The sequence below is a fragment of the Mobula birostris genome, chromosome 16, assembly GCF_030028105.1.
Source record: "Mobula birostris isolate sMobBir1 chromosome 16, sMobBir1.hap1, whole genome shotgun sequence".
Lineage (NCBI taxonomy): Eukaryota > Metazoa > Chordata > Chondrichthyes > Myliobatiformes > Myliobatidae > Mobula > Mobula birostris.
The window spans coordinates 2,117,703-2,138,497 of NC_092385.1; the positions used below are offsets into that span (position 1 = coordinate 2,117,703).

The 20,795-nt window shown below is 49.1% G+C and overlaps 1 protein-coding gene across 2 annotated transcripts in view; it reads right to left on the reverse strand.

Annotated features, from left to right (window-relative positions):
• The window catches only part of LOC140210934 (sodium- and chloride-dependent creatine transporter 1-like), a 97,539-nt gene that overhangs the window by 31,333 nt on the left and 45,411 nt on the right, over positions 1-20,795 (reverse strand). The window contains exons 3-5 of one of the 2 annotated variants that reach the window (XM_072280204.1): positions 12,077-12,208; positions 8,134-8,398; positions 6,098-6,230 (exon numbers count right to left, since the gene is read on the reverse strand). In XM_072280204.1, coding sequence (XP_072136305.1) covers positions 6,098-6,230; positions 8,134-8,398; positions 12,077-12,208 — 530 coding nt within the window. The remainder of the gene's footprint in view (positions 1-6,097; positions 6,231-8,133; positions 8,399-12,076; positions 12,209-20,795) is intronic. The other variant, XM_072280205.1, reaches the window with a different exon arrangement.

Sequence of the window (20,795 nt, forward strand, 5' to 3'; positions counted from 1 at the left end):
TCCTCGCTGACAATCAACACTGATGCACATCAGTAGTGTGTGCTTAGCCCACTGCTCTACTCTCTATATACACACGACTCTGTGGCTGAGCATAGCTCAAATATCATCTATAGATTTGCTGACAATACAACCATTGTTGGTAGAATCTCAGGTGGTGACGAGAGGGCGTACAGGAGTGAGATATGCCAACTAGTGGAGTGGTGCCGCAGCAACAACCTGGCACTCAACGTCAGTAAGACGAAAGAACTGATTGTGAATTGAGGAAGGGTAAGACGAAGGAACACATACCAATCGTCATAGAGGGTTCAGAAGTGGAGACAGTGAGCAGTTTCAAGTTCCTGGGTGTCAAGATCTCTGAGGATCTAACCTGGTCCCAACATACCGATGTAGTTATAAAGAAGGCAAGACAGTGACTATACTTCATTAGGAGTTTGAAGAGATTTGGCATGTCAACAAATACACTCAAAAACTTCTATAGTTGTACCGTGGAGAGCATTCTGACAGGCTGCATCACTGTCTGGTATGGAGGGGCTACTGCACAGGACCAAAAGAAGCTGCAGAGGGTTGTAAATCTAGTCATCTCCATCTTGGGCACTAGCCTGCAAAGTACCCAGGACATCTTCAGGGAGTGGTGTCTTAGAAAGGCAGTGTCCATTATTACGGACCTCCAACACCCAAGGCATGCCCTTTTCTCACTGTTACCATCAGGTAGGAGGTACAGAAGCCTGAAGGCACACACTCAGTGATTCAGGAACAGCTTCTTCCCTTCTGCCATCCCATTCTTAAATGGACATTGAACCCTTGGACACGACCTCACTTTTTTTAATATATAATAGTTCTGTTTTTTTGCATGTTTTAAAAAATCTATTCAATATATATATATATATATACTGTAATTGAAGTACTTGTTTGTTTATTATTATTTTTATCTTATTTATTATTTTTCTCCTCTAGATTATGTATTGCATGGAACTACTGCTGCTAAGTTAACAAATTTCATGTCACACGCTGGTGATAATAAACCTGATTCTGATTTCTTTGAACCCTCTCCAGTTTCATAAAAACATAATTTCATAAGAAATAGGAGCAGGAGTCGGCCATCTGGCCCGTCGAACCTGCTCCTCCATTCAATAAGATCGTGGCTGATCTGGCCATGGACTCATCTCCACCTACCTGCCTCTTCCCCATAACCCTTAATTGCCTTACTATGAAAATACCTATCCAGTAAATATTGTCTTAAGTATATTTACTGAGGTAGCATCCACTGTTTCATTGGGCAGAGAATTTCACAGATTCACCACTCTCTGGGAAAAGCACTTCTTCTGCACCTGCATCCTAAATCTACTCCCCCGAATCTTGAGGCTACGTCCCCTAGTTCTAGTCTCACCTATCAGTGGAAACAATTTTCCTGCCCCTGTCTTATCTATCCCCTTTATAATTTTATATGTTTCTATAAGAACTCCTCTCATCCTTCTGAATTCCAGATCTGCAAGACATGCTCATCCTGTACAAGACCACGCTGTCTGACCATAAGATATCGGAGCAGAATCAGGCGTTTTGGCCCATCGAGTCTGCTCCGCCATTTCGTCATGGCTGATCCAATTTTCCTCTCAGCCTCAATCTCCTGCCTTCTCTCCGCATCCCTTCATGTCCCGACCAATTAAGAATCTATCAACATCTGTCCATCCTTGCTTTTATATTCTAGTCCTCTTGAAATGAATGCCACATTGTATCTGCCTTCCTCACCCCAGACTCAACCTGCAAATTAACCTTTAGGGGAATCCTGCACAAGGACTCCCAAGCCCCTTCTGCTAAAGCAATCAAAGTCAATTTCAAAGCCAAAGTAAATTTATTATCAAAGTACATATATGTCAACACACACAACCCTGAGATTCATTTTCCTGTGGGCACACTCAGCAAATCTATAGAATAGTAACTATAACAGGATCAATGGAAGATCAACCAGAGTGCAGAAGACAACAAAATGTGCAAATGCAAATAAAATTGCAAAAAATAACGATAACATGGGATAGGGAGTCTTTAAAGTGAGATCATTGGTTATGGGAACACAGTAATGGATGGGCAAGTGAGTGTAGTTATCCCCGTTTGTTTAAGAGCCTGATGGTTGAGGGGTAGTAACTGTTCCTGAACATGGTGGTGTGAGTTCTGAGGCACTTTTGCTTTTTGCTGTTGGACTCCGGCCATATTCCACCGAGGTACAACACTAGGTGTCACGGGAGGTTGTTCCTGCCTGTGGCCATCGAACTTTGCAGCTCCTCCCGTGGAGGGTCAGACACCCTGAGCCAATAGTCTGGTCCTGGACTTATTTCCATCTGGCATAGTTTGCATATTCTGTTTGATTGTTTGTGGTTTTTGTATTGCTATATTTATGCTCTACTCTTGGTTGGTGCGGCTGTAACGAAACCCAATTTCCCTCGGGATCAATAAAGTACATCTATCTATCTATCTATCTTGTACCTTCTACCTGATGGCAGCAGCAGCAAGAAGAGAGCACGGCCTGGGTGGTGAGGGTCTCTGATGATGGATGCTGCTTTTCTACAACATCATTTCATCCAGATATTTGGGAGGGCTTTACCTGTAAAGTACCGAGCTGAATTCACTACCTTTTGTAGGAATTTTTCATTCAAAGGCATTGGCATTGCCATACGAGGCCATAATATAGCCAATTAATACACTCTCCACTACACGTTTAGTTTTTGATGTCATGCTGAACCTCTGCACTCCTAAGTAGAGTCGCTGTCATGCTTTCTTCACATTTGCATTTACGTGCTGACTCCAGGACAAATCCTCTGAAATAGGAACGCCCAGGAATTTAAAGTTGCTGACCCTCTCCTCTCCCACCTCTGATCCTCCAGTGAGGTCTGGCTCATGGACCTATGATTTCCCTCTCCTGATCCTTGACCTTGCTGGCACTGAGGGAGAGGTTGTTATGACACTACGAAGCTAAATTTTCAATCTCCCTCCCGTGTGCTGATTCATTATCCCCCTTTGATATGGCCCACAACAGTGGTGTCATCAGCAAACTTGTATATGGAAATGGAGCTGTGCTCAGCCACACAGTCATAGGTGTAAAGTGAGTAGAGCAGGGGCTAAGCACACAGCTCTGTGGTGTTCCTGTGCTGATGGAGATGGTAGAGGAGATGTTGTTCCAATCCGATCTGATTGGAGTCTACAAATGAGGAAATCCAGGAGCCAGTCGCACAAGGGGGTATTGAGGCCAAAGTCTTGGAGCTTATTGATTCGTTTGAGAGGATGATGGTATTAAATAGAAACATTGAAAACCTACAGCACAATACAGGCCCTTTGGCCCACAAAGTTGAGCCGAACATGTCCTTACCTTAGAAATTACCTAGGGTTACCCATAGCCCTCTATTTTTCTAAGCTCCATGTACCTACCCAAAAGTCTCTTAAAAGACCCTATCGTATCCGCCTCCACCACCGTTGCCAGCAGCCCATTCCACGCACTCACCACTCTCTGTGCAAAAAACTTAACCCCTGACATCTCCTCTGTACCTACTCCCCAGCACCTCAAACCTGTGTCCTCTTGTGGCAACCATTTCAGCCCTGGGAAAAAGCCTCTGACTATCCACATGATCAATGCCTCTCATCATCTTATACATCTCTATCAGGTCACCTCTCATCCTCTGTCGCTCCAAGGAGAAAAGGCCGAGTTCACTCAACTATCCTCTTCAGGCACACTCCCCAATCCAGGCAACATCCTTGTAAATCTCCTCCGCACCCTTTCTATGCTTTCCACATCCTTCCTGTAGTGAGGCAACCAGAACTGAGCACAGTACTCCAAGTGGGGTCTGACCAGGGTCCTATATAACTGCAACATTACCTCTCGGCTCCTAAGTTCAATCCCATGGTTGATGAAGGCCAATGCACTGTACGCCTTCTTAATCACAGAGCCAACCTGCGCAGCTGCTTTGGGTGTCCTATGGACTCGGACCCCAAGATCCCTGTGACCCTCCACACTGCCAAGAATCTTACCATTAATACTATATTCTGCCATCATACATTGAGCTGTAATTGATAAAAGAGTATCGTGATGCTTTTTGCTGTCCAGATGTTCCAGGGTTTTGTGAAGAGCCAATGAGATGGCATTTGCTGTGGACCTGTTGTTCCAGTAGGCAAAATGGGGCAGATCCAAGTAGCCTTTTAGGCAGGAGCTGATATGTTTCATCACTGTGGATGTAAGTGATGATCGTTGAGGCAGGTCACCACACTCTTCTTGGGCAACAGTAAAGTTTTTCCAAAATGCATTCTGGGCCTGGAATGATATGGATTCCTCATCTTGGTATAGTAGGTCTAGTACGTTGGGACCTCTGGTGCTACAGGTTATATGCTGGTGAGAACTGGGCAGGGATTTCTTCAACAGGCCTGGTTGAAGTCTCCGATTATAACTTGAAATGTATTGTCTTGTTTCTTGTCTGCAGCTGACATCATGAAGTGTCACGAGTGTGTGACTAGTCGGCTGCCAGAGGTATGCAAAATGTGGTCAAAATCACAGCTGGAAACTCCCAAGGAAAACAGAACGGCCGACATTTGATCATCAGGTGGCCAAGTTGGGGGAAACACGAGTTCGACAAAATTGCCAACAAGAATTGACCACAAAGTATATGCCAACTCCCTTTGCCTTTACAGATCCACAGGTCAATCCATTCAGTAAATTGCAAATCCTTCTGGTTTGACTGCTACACCCGGCGATTCCGCAGATAAACAGCAAACAACTGATTCAGCAGTCTTGCACTCAGATCCTCAGTTTTATTCTCCAGCAACTGCATGTTTGCCAACGAGATTCTGGGTAGAGGAGGCCTCAGTGTTTCACCCTGGCTTGGATTTCCCCTGTCCTGCCACGCTCCCATCCACGGTGATAAGCCTTTAAAGGCACCTCACCTGACTGGTCCGCATTTGGGTTCTTCAGTTGATAATGAGATGTAAAGATCATGAATGTGATTTAGAAGCTTTGTTAGGAAATTTGCATGCTGCACATTGCAACAAAAGTAACTCAAAGGTATATTTAAGAGGAAATCTGGAACAATTTTCTGTAGCTCACAGAAAGTCGCCAAAGATCACCGGCAACATCTTAAATGTAGCTGAAGTTCGGAAAGATAAAATCCCCAACATTTCGCACCCTTCTCCGACCTAATTCCACTGGGAGCTCTGTAGTGTAACCCCGTCAAAGTGATTACCCACTTTCTCCTTCACAAGTTCCATCCAGACATCCTCAGAGAGGTGGTATTGATAGTGTCAAACCCACTACGGAGTGCCGTTGTGGTCATCTGGAGAGGATTGAACAGGTGGGAGACATGGGAAGAGAACAGCAGTCACACTGGCTGGTCCATACTCCTGTCCTCATATCTTCACAACACTAATCAGGAATTGTTTAGTGGGGAATGGATCCCACACACACACACTGACCCTCACTGGGGGACGGTCCCACACACACACACTGACCCTCGCTGGGGGACGGTCCCACACACACACTGACCCTCACTGGGGGACGGTCCCACACACACACACTGACCTTCACTGGGGGACGGTCTCACAGACACACTGACCCTCACTGGGGGACAGTCCCACACACACACTGACCCTCACTGGGGGATGGTCTCTCACACACACACTGACCCTCACTGGGGGACTGTCTCACACACACACTGACCCTCATTGGGGGACGGTCCCACACACACACTGACCCTCACTGGGGAATGGTCTCTCACACACACACTGACCCTCACTGGGGGACTGTCTCACACACACACTGACCCTCATTGGGGGACGGTTCCACAGACACACTGACTCTCACTGGGGGATGGTCCCACACAAACACTGACCCTCACTGGGGGATGGTCTCTCACACACACACACTGACCCTCACTGGGGGACTGTCTCACACACACACTGACCCTCATTGGGGGACGGTCCCACAGACACACTGACCCTCACTGGGGGATGGTCACTGACTGACCCTCACTGGGGGATGGACACACACACTGACCCTCACTGGGGGACGGTCCCCCCCCCCCACACACACACAGACCGGCTCTGTAAACTGCAGACAGGTCATTACCTTTCCCGTTGATTTGACCCCTTTCCAGATACAAAAATAGATGATGATCCAGGTGGCGAGCACACACAGCAGCATCTGCCAGCTGATCGACCCAACCTGATCGATTCCGTCCGAGATCCTCAGAACCCTCCTCCTGCAGAGGGAATGTTGGGATAAATGCCAATCACAGAGATGTGGAGGTTATTTCGGGGGCACTTTCACGGGGTTCTGGATAGAGTAGTCCCATTGAGACAGGGAAAGGATGGTGGGGTATTTCATGTAAATTGGGAACAGTTGTACTTGTGGACAGAGTAAAACAGACTGATATGATGGAACATGCCGATGTTCAGAAAGAGGATGTACTGGAACTTTTGAAAAGTATTAGGATAGATGTCCCCAGGGCCAGATGGGATGTACCCCAGGTTACTACGGGAAGCAAGGGGAGAGATTGCTGAGCTCTTGACAATAATCTTTGTGTCCTCACTGATGACTGGAGGGTGACAAATGTTACTCCTTTGTTCAAGAAGGGGAGTAGGGATGATCCTGGGAATTATAGACCAGTGAATCTTACTTCAGTGGTGGGCAAGTTATTGGAGAGACAGGATTATGATCACTTGGAGATGTATTGCCTGATTAGGGGTAGTCAGCATGGCTTTGTGAGGGGTAGGTCATGCTTCATTCTTTGCAGATTTGACAAAGCATATTGATGAGGTAGAGCAGTGGAAACAGTTTATATGAATTTTAACAAAGCATTTGATATGGATCCCCGTGGTAGGCTCATTCAGAAAGTCAGGAGGCACAGGAGGCAATGTCTGATCCATCGGCTGTGTGCATACACAATTGGTTTGCCCACAGAAGGCACTAGGTGGAACAGGGATCTGATTTTTCTGACTGGAACGAGGAAGTGGGGGGTGGGTTGGTAAGTTTGCAGATGCCATGGACGTTATCGTTGGTTACAAGGGGACATTGACAGGATGCAGAGCAGGTCTGAGAGATGGAAGGTGAAGCTCAGCCGGTAAAAGTGTGAAATGATTCATCCTGGAAGGTTGAATGTGAAGGCAGAATACAGGGTTAACGGCAGTGTAGAGCAACAGAGGGACCTTGGGGTCCATATCCACAGATCCCTCAAAGTTGTCATGCAGGTAATACGCTGGTTAAGAAGACATGTGGTGTGTTGGCCTTCACTAGTTGGAGCATTGCTCTCAAGCACTGTGAGGTAATGTTGCGACTCTACAAAACTGGTTAGACCACGCTTGAAATATTGTGTTCAGTCCTGATAGATCAGACTTGGAATTTTGTGTTCAGTTCTGGTTGCCTCATTATAGAACGGATGTGGAGAGGGTGAAAAGGAGATAGACACAGAGTCTACCAGGAGTATGTGATGGGACTATGTGGAGAGTGCTTCACTCTGTGTCTGACTCTGGGAGTGTGTGATGGGACGGTGTGGAGGGAGATTCACTCTGTGTCTGACCCCGGGAGTGTGTGATGGGACGGTGTGGAGGGAGATTCACTCTGTGTCTGACCCCGGGAGTGTGTGATGGGAGCTTCACTCTGTGTCTGACCCCAGGAGTGTGTGATAGGACAGTGCCGAGGGAGATTCACTCTATCTGACCCCGGGAGTGTGTGATGGGACAGTGTGGAGGGAGCTTCACTCTGTGTCTGACCCCAGGAGTGTGTGATAGGACAGTGCGGAAGGAGATTCACTCTATCTGACCCCGGGAGTGTGTGATGGGACGGTGTGGAGGGAGCTTCACTCTGTGTCTGACCCCAGGAGTGTGTGATAGGACAGTGCGGAAGGAGATTCACTCTATCTGACCCCGGGAGTGTGTGATGGGATGGTGTGGAGGGAGCTTCACTCTGTGTCTGACCCCAGGAGTGTGTGATGGGAGCTTCACTCTGTGTCTGACCCCGGGATGTGTGATGGGACAGTGTCGGGGGAGTTTCACTCTGTGTCTGACCCCGGGAGTGTGTAACGGTTGAATCCGGTGGTTTTGGCTGGATGGGGTGAGGTGAGGGAGTCACGCTGACACCCCGTGATGGGGTAACATTGGACTTACTCCCAGAACTCGATGATGGGTGAGCGTTTGTTCGCGAGTTCCTCACAGTCGATGGTGAAGTTAGTGGCGTTGACGAAGGTCCTGTTGTGGCACTGACTGTGCTGGAAGTGCTCGGTACATTCCGGAGTGTTCCAGGTGTGGCCACAAGTGGCCCAAGGCAGGTTATTAGTGAAGGAGTGAACGAGATAGTACAGCCCCCAGGCCAGGACCATGATATAGTAGGTATTACAGAAGAAGACGATCACCATGGAGGCAAAGCCCAGACCTGGAAGGGAAGACTTGGAGTTCAAGGTGCAAAACACGGTACCAGAGTGACACACAACATACATAATTACGATAACAAAAAAGCCTACGGTCATAGACAATGATGTTGCCCAAGTGAATTGCTGGTGCACCCCAGTTCACCTTGTCTTCCTCTGGGTGAACAGCAGGGGGCAGCACCAATCTGAGTGAGTTCCCTACTAAAACCAGCGGCTCTCCAGTCAATGTCAATGACCAGAGGTGTGCGGTAGCAGCACTACCCGCCGTCGGCAGAGCACAGGGACCCACACCACACTGGGACACCCGCAGTACTTCTCCCACTAACTGCAGGGCAACTGGCAATTCATAAATAACTGAGGCAAATCGGGCAGCAACAAGGCAAGATCCCTATGAACAGGTGTTCCCTGCAGTGGCAGAGTCAGTAATCTGTACGTTCACTGACTGGGGTTCAAATCCCACCACAGTCTGTACGTTCACCCACTGGGGTTCAAATCCCAACACAGTCTGTACGTTCACCCACTGGGGTTCAAACCCCACCACAGTCTCTACGTTCACCCACTGGGGTTCAAACCCCACCACAGTCTGTACGTTCACCCACTGGGGTTCAAACCCCACCACAGTCTCTACGTTCATCCACTGGGGTTCAAACCCCACCACAGTCTGTACGTTCACCCACTGGGGTTCAAACCCCACCACAGTCTGTACGTTCACCCACTGGGGTTCAAACCCCACCAGAGTCTCTACGTTCACCCACTGGGGTTCAAACCCCACCAGAGTCTCTACGTTCACCCACTGGGGTTCAAACCCCACCACAGTCTCTACGTTCACCCACTGGGGTTCAAACCCCACCAGAGTCTCTACGTTCACCCACTGGGGTTCAAACCCCACCAGAGTCTCTACGTTCACCCACTGGGGTTCAAACCCCACCAGAGTCTCTACGTTCACCCACTGGGGTTCAAACCCCACCACAGTCTCTACGTTCACCCACTGGGGTTCAAACCCCACCACAGTCTCTACGTTCACCCACTGGGGTTCAAACCCCACCACAGTCTGTACGTTCACCCACTGGGGTTCAAACCCCACCAGAGTCTCTACGTTCACCCACTGGGGTTCAAACCCCACCACAGTCTCTACGTTCACCCACTGGGGTTCAAACCCCACCAGAGTCTCTACGTTCACCCACTGGGGTTCAAACCCCACCACAGTCTCTACGTTCACCCACTGGGGTTCAAATCCCACCACAGTCTCTACGTTCACCCACTGGGGTTCAAACCCCACCACAGTCTGTACGTTCACCCACTGGGGTTCAAACCCCACCACAGTCTCTACGTTCACCCACTGGGGTTCAAATCCCACCACAGTCTCTACGTTCACCCACTGGGGTTCAAACCCCACCACAGTCTGTACGTTCACCCACTGGGGTTCAAACCCCACCACAGTCTCTACGTTCACCCACTGGGGTTCAAATCCCACCACAGTCTCTACGTTCACCCACTGGGGTTCAAATCCCACCACTGACTGTAAACAGCCTGTAAAGTTGAAAGTAAAATTTATTATCAGAGTACATACATTTTACTACAGACAACCCTAAGGTTCTTTTTCTGGGGGCATACTTAGCAAATTTATAGAACAGTAACTGTAAACAGGATCTGTAAACTGTAAACAAATTGTGCAAATACAGATATAAATAAATAGCAGTATATAACTAGCATAAGATAACAATATAGCAGAGTCCTAAAATGAGTGCAGTTATCCCCTTTAGTTCAAGAGCCTGATGGTTGAGGGGTAGTAACTGTTCTCGAACTTGGTGGTGCGAGTCCTGAGGCTCCTGTGCCTTCTACCTGATGGCAGCAGCGAGGAAAGAGCATGGCCTGGGTGGTGATTTGCTTCAACGCCAGCCTCTCAAAGCACTTCATCGCTGTGGATGTAAACGCCTCTGGGAGAGTCACTGAGACAGGTTACCATGCTCTTCTTGGGCACCGGTACGATTGAAACATTCACCGATTGGGGTTCAAACCCCACCACAGCCTGTAAGCAGTTTGCATGTTCTACATGACTGCCTGGGTTTTCTCCAGGGGCCCCGGTTTCCTCCCATGTTCCAAGAGCGTACGGGTTAGGGTTAGTAAGTCGTGGGCGCGCTATATTGGCACCAGACACGCGGCAACACTTGTGGATTGCCCCCAGCAGATCCTGGGACAGTGTTGGTCGTTGATGCAAACGACAGAATCTGCAGTGTGTTTGATGCACACATGACAAATTAAGCTCATCTAATCTACCACACACAAAATGCTACAGGATCCCAGCAGGCCAGGCAAATGAATAAACAGTCAACATTTTGGGCCAAAATATTTCTTCAGGACAGAAGAAGGGGGAAGATGCCAGAATAAAAAAAGTGGTGGGGGAGAGAAAGAGCACCTTCTAGCTATCTTCTTTCTCCAGTCTCCTCTTTTTATTCTGTGGTCTTCCCACCTCCTTTCCAGTCCTGAGACAGTTCAGGTCAATGTCTCGTCCTGAAACATTGACCGTTTAACCATTTCCACAAATGCTGCCTGACCTGCTGAGCTCTTTCAGCATCTTGTGGGTGTTGCTCCAGATTCCCAGCACCTTCAGAATCTCATGTTTATGATTCTAACACTGCGTTTCGCAGAGGCAGACTTATTCTGCATATAGCAGTTATTGAGCTGGGGGAGCAGTGAAAGTCTCACCAGCTTGGGTATACTGTGACTCGAGTTATAGCTGTATGGTATCATAAGTGTACTTTGATGATATAAGGTTTTACTTCGACTTGGGCTGAAGCCTTGGCAGTCCATTTAATGTTGCTGACTTCTTCATTCTCATTCTGTTCGAATCAGCTCCCAGTCATCCTCTCCTGAACTATAAACTTCTTGCAGTGTGGCAGGTAACTTCACAACTCATTTCCTTGGACAGGAGAATTTCCCCAGTAACACATGGTCCGAACATCTTTCTTGTCGTATTTGTGTCCAATCAGAATGTATATATTTTGAAAATCACATGTTAATTCCTGAACAGCAGCCCTCTGCCCCTCCCCTCAATGGAGAAGTGTTATTCCCCTGTTTGCCAGCCTGTCCATTACACCCTGAGGAATCCCTTTGCTTAAATTAAAACCCTGCTTTCAGACCAAACACAGCACAATCCATAACATTACACAGTCATAGCAAAAAACAGGCCCTTCAGCCCATCTAGTCTGTGCTGAGCTGTTATTTTGCTTGTCCCATCTACCTGCACCTGGACCCCTCCCATCCATGTAAAATGTTAAAAATATTAAATGTTGAAAATCAAACCCACATCCACACCCTCCGCTGGCAGCTCATTCCACACTCTCACCACCCTCTGAGTGAAGAAGTTCCCCTCAGGTTCCTCTTAAACATTTCACCTTTCACCCTTAACCCGTGACCGTAGGTTCTAGTCTCACCCAATCTCAGTGCAAAAAGCCCTCATAACTTTGTATATCTCTATCCAATCTCTCCTCATTCTCCTGTGCTCCGGGGAATAAGTCCCAACCTTTCCTTGTAACAGGGTTTGATCTCACTGAAACCAGAGTGCAGCACACGTTCATTCCAGCTGCTGCCCTGGTTTACCCTGAAGCACGCCACGGTCCCCCGCGTAACGCACAGACCGCACGCCGGGGGATGGCCCGTGCCCGGACCCGCGTACCGCTCACCTTTGAAGAGAGGTGCAATATTCCAAGCGCCAACACCACCTCGTTTCATGAACTGTCCAAGTGCAATCTCCAAGAAAAAGACCGGAATCCCTCCCACCAGAACGATGAGCAGGTACGGTATGAGGAAAACTCCTGCAGCAGGGGTGGAGACAGAGACACGCCGTAAGTCGAGGGTCAGAAGGAACAGCACAGCACAGGCCCTTCGGCCCACAAGTTGTGCTGACACTGTAAATCAATCTACCCTTCCCTTCCACACAGCCCTCCCCATTCTTCCACCATCCATGTGCCAGTCTAAAGGTCTCTAAAATGTCCCAGTTCACCACGGAAGCCGGCTCCCCTGCACGGAATCTGTCCGCCGTTCTCACTGCCTTGCCTCGGTAAAGCAGCCAGCTTGCTCAGAAACCTGACCCACCCTGGACATTCTCCCTGCCCTCCTGTCCCATTGGGCAGGAGGCAGAAAGGCGATATGGAGGAATCTGAGGAATTCATTGCCACTGAAAGCTGAGGAGGAACTGAAGGAGATTCACATTAGGCAGAAAATGGTGTTGGATAGACTGACGGGACTGAAGGCTGATAAATCCCCAGGGCCTGATGGTCTGCACCCCAGGGTACTTAAGGAGGTGGCTCTAGAAATCGTGGACGCACTGGTAATTGTTTTCCAATGTTCTATAGATTCAGGATCAGTTCCTGAGGACTGGAGGGTAGCTAATATTATCCCACTTTTTAAGAAAGCAGGGAGAGAGAAAACAGGGAATTATAGACCAGTTAATCTGACATCAGTGGTGGGGAGAATGCTGGAGTCAATTATGAAAGATGAACCAGCGGCACATCTGGATAGCAGTAACAGGATCGGTCTGAGTCAGCGTGGATTTACGAAGGGGAAATCATGCTTGACTAATCCTCTGGAATTTTTTGAGGATGTAACTATGAAAATGGACAAGGGAGAGCCAGTGGATGCAGTGTTCCTGGACTTTCAGAAAGCCTTTGATAAAGTTCCACATAGGAGATTAGTGGGCAAAATTAGAGCACATGATATTGGGGGTAGGGTATTGACATGCATAGAAAATTGGTTGCCAGACAGGAAACAAAGAGTAGGCATTAACAGATCCTTTTCAGAATGGCAGGCAGTGACTAGTGGGGAACCGCAAGGCTCGGTGCTGGGACCGCAGCTATTTACAATATACATTAATGATTTAGATGAAGGGATTAAGAGTAACATTAACAAATTTGCAGATGACACAAAGCTGGGTGGCAGTGTGAAATGTGAGGAGGATGTTATGAGAATGCAGGGTGACTTGGACAGGTTGGGTGAGTGGGCAGATGCAGTTTAATGTGGATAAATGTGAGGTTATCCACTTTGATGGCAAGAACAGGAAGGCAGATTACTATCTGAATGGTGTCAAGTTAGGAAAAGGGGAAGTACAACGAGATCTAGATGTCCTTGTACATCAGTCACTGAAAGCATACAGGTACAGCAGGCAGTGAAGAAAGCTAATGGCATGTTGGCCTTCATAACAAGGGGAGTTGAGTATAGGAGCAAAGAGGTCCTTCTGCAGTTGTACAGGGCCTTGGTGAGACCACACCTGGAGTATTGTGTACAGTTTTGGTCTCCAAATTTGAGGAAGGGCATTCTTGCTATTGAGGGAGTGCAGCGGAGGTTCACGAGGTTAATTCCCGGGATGGCGGGACTGTCATATGTTGAAAGATTGGAGCGACTGGGCTTGTATACACTGGAATTTAGAAGAATGAGAGGGGATCTGACTGAAACACATAAGATTATTAAGGGATTGGACACGCTGGAGGCAGGAAGCATGTTCCCGATGTTGGGGGAGTCCAGAACCAGAGGCCACAGTTTAAGAATAAGGGGTAGGCCATTTAGAACGGAGTTGAGGAAAAACTTTTTCACCCAGAGAGTTGTGGATTTGTGGAATGCTCTGCCTCAGAAGGCAGTGGAAGCCAATTCTCTGGATGCTTTCAAGAAAGAGTTAGATAGAGCTCTTAAAGATAGCGGAGTCAAGGGATACAGGGAGAAGGCAGGAATGGGGTACTGATTGTGGATGATCAGCCATGATCACAGTGAATGGCGGTGCTGGCTCGAAGAACCGAATGGCCTACTCCTGCACCTATTGTCTATTGCCTATTGAGACCAAGTCATTGGGTACATTTCAAACGGAGATTGATAGGTTCTTTGTTAGGATGGGCACCAGTGAGAAGGCGGGTGAATGGAGTTGAGAGGGATAACATATCATCCATGATGGAATGGTGGAACAGACGTGATGGGCCGAACAGCTTAAGACTCCTATGTCTTGTGGTACCAAAGAGCTCAAGTGTGATCAGATCTTGACAGGAAGCTTTACACGCTACAGAGCTCCCAGTCTACCTTTTCATGGGCCATGCACCTGCAGGGCACATTTCCTGCAACTGTAAACTGTAAAGGCTCCATCTACCTGCCTTTCCCCCATAACCCTTAATTCCCTTCCCTATCTAACTGTATCTTAAATACATTTAGTGAGGAAGCCTCAACTGCTTCCCTGGGCAGAGAATTCCACAGATTCACCACTCTCTGGGACAAACAGTTTCTCCTCATCTCCATCCTAAATCTTCTCCCCTGAATCTTGAGGCTTTGTCCCCTAGTTCTAGTCTCACCTACCAATGGAAACAACTTTCCTACTTCTATCTTATCTATCCCTTTCAAAATTGTGTATGTTTCTACAAGATCCCCTCTCATTCTTCTGATCTCCAGAGAGTATAGTCCCAAGCAACTCAATCTCTCCTCATAGGTTAACCCCTTCATCCCTGGAATCAACCTGGTGAACCTCCTCTGCACTGCCTCCAAAGCCAGTATATCCTTCCTCAAGTATGGAGACCAGAACTGCACACAGTACTCCAGGTGCGGCCTCACCAGTACCCTGTATAGTTGCAGCATGACCTCCCTGCTCTTGAATACAATCCCTCTGGCAATGAAGGCCAACATTCCATTTGACTTCTTAATAACCTGTTGTACCTGCAAGCCAACTCTTTGCGATTCATGAACAAGTACTCCCAAGTCCCTCTGCACAACAGCATGCTGCAATCTTTCACCATTTAAATAATAATCTGCTCTTCTATTATTCCTTCCAAAGTGGATGATCTCGCATTCACCAACATTGTATTCCATCTGCCAGACCTTGGCCCACTCTCTTATCCTATCTATATCCCTCTGCAGACTCTCCACATCCTCTGTACATTTTGCTTTTCCACTCAGTTTATTGTCATCAGCAAATTTTGCTACGCTACACTCAGTCCCCTCTTCCAAATCATCAGTGTAAATGGTAAACAGCTGCGGGCCCAGCACTGACCCCTGTGGCACCCCACTGACCACTGACTGCCAACCAGAGAAATACCCATTTATACCAACTCTCTGTCTACTATTGGTTAACCAATCCACCATCCATGCCAATACACTTCCTCCGACTCCTTGCATCCGTATCTTATTTATAAGTCTCTTGTGCAGCACCCTATCGAACGCCTTCTGGAAATCCAAGTATACGATATCCGCCTGTTCCCCTCTATCCACTGCACTCATTATGTCCTCAAAGAACTCCAGTAAGTTTGTCAAACAGGACCCGCCCTTTCTGAATCCATGCTGTGTCTGTCTAATTGAACCACTCCTTTCTAAATGTTTCGCTATTTCTTCCTTAATGATAGCTTCAATCACTTTCCCGACTACAGATGTTAAACTAACTGGCCTATAGTTGCCCGTCTTTTGTCTGCATCCTTTCTTTAAAAAATGGCGTGACATTTGCTGTCTTCCAATCTGCCGGGACCTGCCCAGAATTTTGATAAATGATTACCAACGCGTCTACTATAACCTCCGCCGATTCCCTCAGCACCCTGGGATGCAGCCCATCAGGACCAGGGGACTTACCTACCTTCAGGCCCTCTAGTTTGCTCATCAATATCTCTTTAGTGACAGTGATTTTATCACGGTCCTCACCTCCCATTTCGTCCATAACATCATTCTTTGCCATATTAGACATGTCCTCCACTGTGAAGACCGACACAAAATAGTTCAATGCCTCGGCCATTTCCTTATCACCCAATATCAATTTCCCTTTATTGTCTTCCAAGGGACCTACGTTGACTTTAGCCACCCGCTTCCATTTTACATATTTATAAAAACTTTTGCTATCTGTTATTATATTTTGTGCTAATTTACTTTCATACTCTATCTTCCCTTTCCTTATTTCTTATTTAGTTGTTCTTTGTTGCTTTTTAAAGTTTTCCCAATCCTCCAGTCTTCCACTACTCTTTGCGACTTTGTACAAGTGAGATTTTAACTTGATACTATCTTTTATTTCCTTAGTTATCAAGGCTGGCTCTCCTTACTTTTGACTGGAATATACTTTTGTTGAGCACTGTAAAAAATCTCTTTGAAAGTATTCCACTGTTCCTCAACTGTCCTACCAAATAGCCTGTGCTCCCAATCCACATTAGCCAACTCCTCCCTCATCCCGTTGTAGTCTCCCTTGTTCAAGCATATTACACTAGTTTTAGACCTAACTAGTTCATCCTCCATCTGAATGTGAAATTCAGTCATGTTACAGGTCGACCTTCACTAATCCGGCACCACTGGATAATCAGTGCCGGATTATCGAAAGAACTGGATTACAGGTAGTCAGATTAGTGAAGGTTGACCTGTATGATCACTCTTTCCAAGAGGATCCCTGACTACAAGATCGTTAATCTCATTGCACAGGACTAGATCTAAGATAGTATTTTCCCTTGTAGGTTTGCTAATTCCGTCTGTACAGAGTTTCTACATTCTCCCTGTGGCCGTGTCGGTTTCCTCCGCATGCTCTGGTTTCCTCCCAGAGTCCAGTGTACAGGTTAGTAGTTCAGTTGGTCACGAGGGTGTACGGGTTAGTAGTTTAATTGGTCACGAGGGCGTATGGGTTAGTAGTTTAATTGGTCACGTGGGTTTAATTGGGCAGCATGGGTTCGGTGGGCTGGAAGTGCCTGGTACTGAGCTGTATCTCTAAATATAAACATTGATGGCAGGTGGGAGGAAACTGGAGCACCCTGGGGAATCCCACGTAATCACGGGGAGAGTGTGCAGACGGTGCCGGAGGTTGGGAACAAACCCGTGTCTCTGGGGCTCTGAGGCAGGAGCTGCACTTAGTGTGATGAGAGAGTGGGCATGCAGGGGAGCACCATTTGTCAGGGTTTGTTTAATGCTGATGCCTCGAGCAGACGACAGTCTGTGGGAACCACAACCACTTCCTCCCTGCTGGGGCGAAGTACTTTGATTTGGAAGAGCAGAGTGGTAACCCGTCAGACCGAGATGAGATGACCGCCCCAGGATGGCAGCTGGTCGAGTGATGCTGGGGGGAGGGGGCAGAGACGGCATCAACAAAAGGCGGCTCACACTTCTGACTAGGCACAGACCCCGCCAGGCCTGTTGCCACAGTTATACACACCCACTCATTCATTCAGACAGTGAGGGAGATGCACGTCCCCATGGCTCGGAAGAATTCATCTCGTGGGAAATGCAGTCCACAGCCCCTCACTCATTCATATGCTAACTGCAATCCAATTAAGCCTGGCACAGACAGAGAGAAGCAGGTGCCTCTGACACTGCGGCTCGCTCTGTGTCCTGAGCGTTCAGTGCCACGGAGAGGCGATGATCCAATACCAGGCTAGTCCCGGGAAGTGAGCTAGCTCTTCTGGGGAAAGGGAATACTGGGATCAGGATCACATCCCCAGAAACCTCAAGATTCCATGGACTCCCCCAGAGTCCCCAATAAAGCCCATGTGTGTCTTCTACCATGTATCCCCCTCTGCCTGGGGATCATCCCACTGTGCCCTGTATTAATCCCACCTGGGGAGGGGAAGAGAGATGGGGGGGAGGGAGAGAGGGGGGGGGAGAGGGGGAAAAGAAGCGGAGAGTGACAGAGACAGGTAGAGAGACAAAGACGGAGAGTGAGACAGAGTGAGACAAAGAGACAGAAACAGAGAGTGTGACAAAGACGGGAGAGAAAGAGAGAGGCAGTAACAGGAGGAGAGGCAGAATGAGGGACAGGGAGAGAGAAGGAGAGAGAGAAAGAGAGAGGCAGTAACAGGGGGAGAGGCAGAATGAGGGACAGGGAGAGAGAAGGAGAGCGAGAAAGAGAGAGGCAGTAACAAGGGGAGAGGCAGAATGAGGGACAGGGAGAGAGAAAGAGAGAGGTAGTAACAAGGACAGAGGCAGAATGAGGGACAGGGAGAAAGAAGGAGAGAGAGAGAAAGAGAGAGGCAGTAACAAGAGGAGAGGCAGAAAGAGGGACAGGGAGAGAGATGCTCGTTCCCAGCGACCAGCAATGTCAGTGTTTTGTTACAGAAAGTTGAGATCACCTACAACAGTTTGTTGAGTATCCAGGCAACAACGCTGAATAGCAAACATTCACACCACATTCCAGTGACATTGAAAAGTTCACCTCAAAAGGACATTGAATACTTGAGTGAATTTAAAACTAATCCCACTGCCCCACGTTCTCCAGACAGCTCCAAATTAAACTGATCCCACTGCCCCATGTTTTTCACACTTCAGCCTACAGTGTCTGCGTTCACCATGCCAATTTCACCGAACCGACCTGTCCGAACAAAAACCCTGATTTCCTGACTCTTTATGTATCGGTCTAAAGGTCTCTTGAAAATTGCTATTCTATCAGCACCTCCACCAGACCCCTCCAAACCCCCCCCCACTCACAGGGAACAGCACCACCCACAGGTTCCCCTCCCAGTCACACACACCCACCCACAGGTTCCCTCCCAGTCATACACCCGATCATACTGAATGGCAGTGCAGGCTCGATGGGCCGAATGGCCTACTCCCGCACCTATTTTCTATGTTTCTATGTTCCATATCCAGTCATACACCCCCCACCCACAGGTTCCCCTCCCGGTCACACACCCTCCACCCACAGATTCCCCTCCCAGTCACACATCCCCACCCACAGGTTCCATATCCAGTCACACATCCCCACCCACAGGTTCCCCTCCCAGTCACACACCCCTACCCACAGGTTCCCTCCCAGTCACACACCCCCCACCTACAGGTTCCCTCCCAGTCACACACCCCCACCCACAGGTTCCCCATCCAGTCACACATCTCCACCCACAGGTTCCCCTCCCAGTCACACACCCCCCACCCACAGGTTCCCCTCCCAGTCACACATCCCCACCCACGGATTCCTCTCCCAGTCACACACCCCCACCCACAGGTTCCCTCCCAGTCACACATCCCCACCCACAGGTTCCATATCCAGTCACACACCCCCACCCACAGGTTCCCCATCCAGTCACACATCCCCACCCACAGGTTCCCCTCCCATTCACACACTCCCACCCACAGGTTCCCCATCCAGTCACACATCCCCACCCCCAGGTTCCATATCCAGTCACACACCCCCACCCACAGGTTCCCCTCCCAGTCACACATCCCCATCCACAGGTTCCCCTCCCATTCACACACTCCCACCCACAGGTTCCCCATCCAGTCACACATTCCCACCCACAGGTTCCCTCCCAGTCACACACCCCCACCCACAGGTTCCCCCCAGTCACACATCCCCACCCACAGGTTCCCTCCCAGTCACACACTCCCACCCACAGATTCCCCCCCAGTCACACCCCCCCACCCACAGGTTTCTCCCCCACACACCCCCACCCACAGATTCCCCCCCAGTCACACACACCCACCCACAGGTTCCTCACCCAGTCACACACCCCCACCCACAGATTCCATATCCAGTCACACACCCCCACCCACAGATTCCCCCCCAGTCACACACACCCACCCACAGGTTCCCCTCCCAGTCACACACACCCACCCACAGGTTCCCCCCCAGTCACACACCCCCACCCACAGGTTCCCTCCCAGTCACACATCCCCACCCACAGGTTCCCTCCCAGTCACACACCCCCACCCACAGATTCCCCCCCAGTCACACCCCCCCACCCACAGGTTTCTCCCCCACACACCCCCACCCACAGATTCCCCCCCAGTCACACACACCCACCCACAGGTTCCTCACCCAGTCACACACCCCCACCCACAGATTCCATATCCAGTCACACACCCCCACCCACAGATTCCCCCCTAGTCACACACACCCACCCACAGGTTCCCCTCCCAGTCACACACACCCACCCACAGGTTCCCCCCCAGTCACACACCCCCACCCACAGGTTCCCTCCCAGTCACACATCCCCACCCACAGGTTCCCTCCCAGTCACACACCCCCACCCACAGATTCCCCCCCAGTCACACACACCCACCCACAGGTTCCCCACCCAGTCACACACCCCCACCCACAGATTCCATATCCAGTCACACACCCCCACCCACAGATTCCCCTCCCATTCACACACCCCCACCCACAGATTCCCCTCCCAGTCACACACCACCCTGACTGGGAGATCCATCTCCATTCCATCACTGGCTCTAAACCCTGGAATTCTCTCCCCGCCGGCACCGTGCCAGCCCCTTCACCAGAAGGCCTGGTTTACCTCCTTCCCCCTTCTCCAGGCCCGGGCCTGGGGCAGGCGTGGGCGGGGCAGTCAGCAATGGGTGATAAATGCCAGCCCTGACAGTAAAGTCCAAGCTCTGAACACAAATATTTTTTAAAATTTATTAAGCAAGGAAGATGAGAGAGGTGTACAAGATGATAAGAGGCATAGGTAACACACAACACGTTGG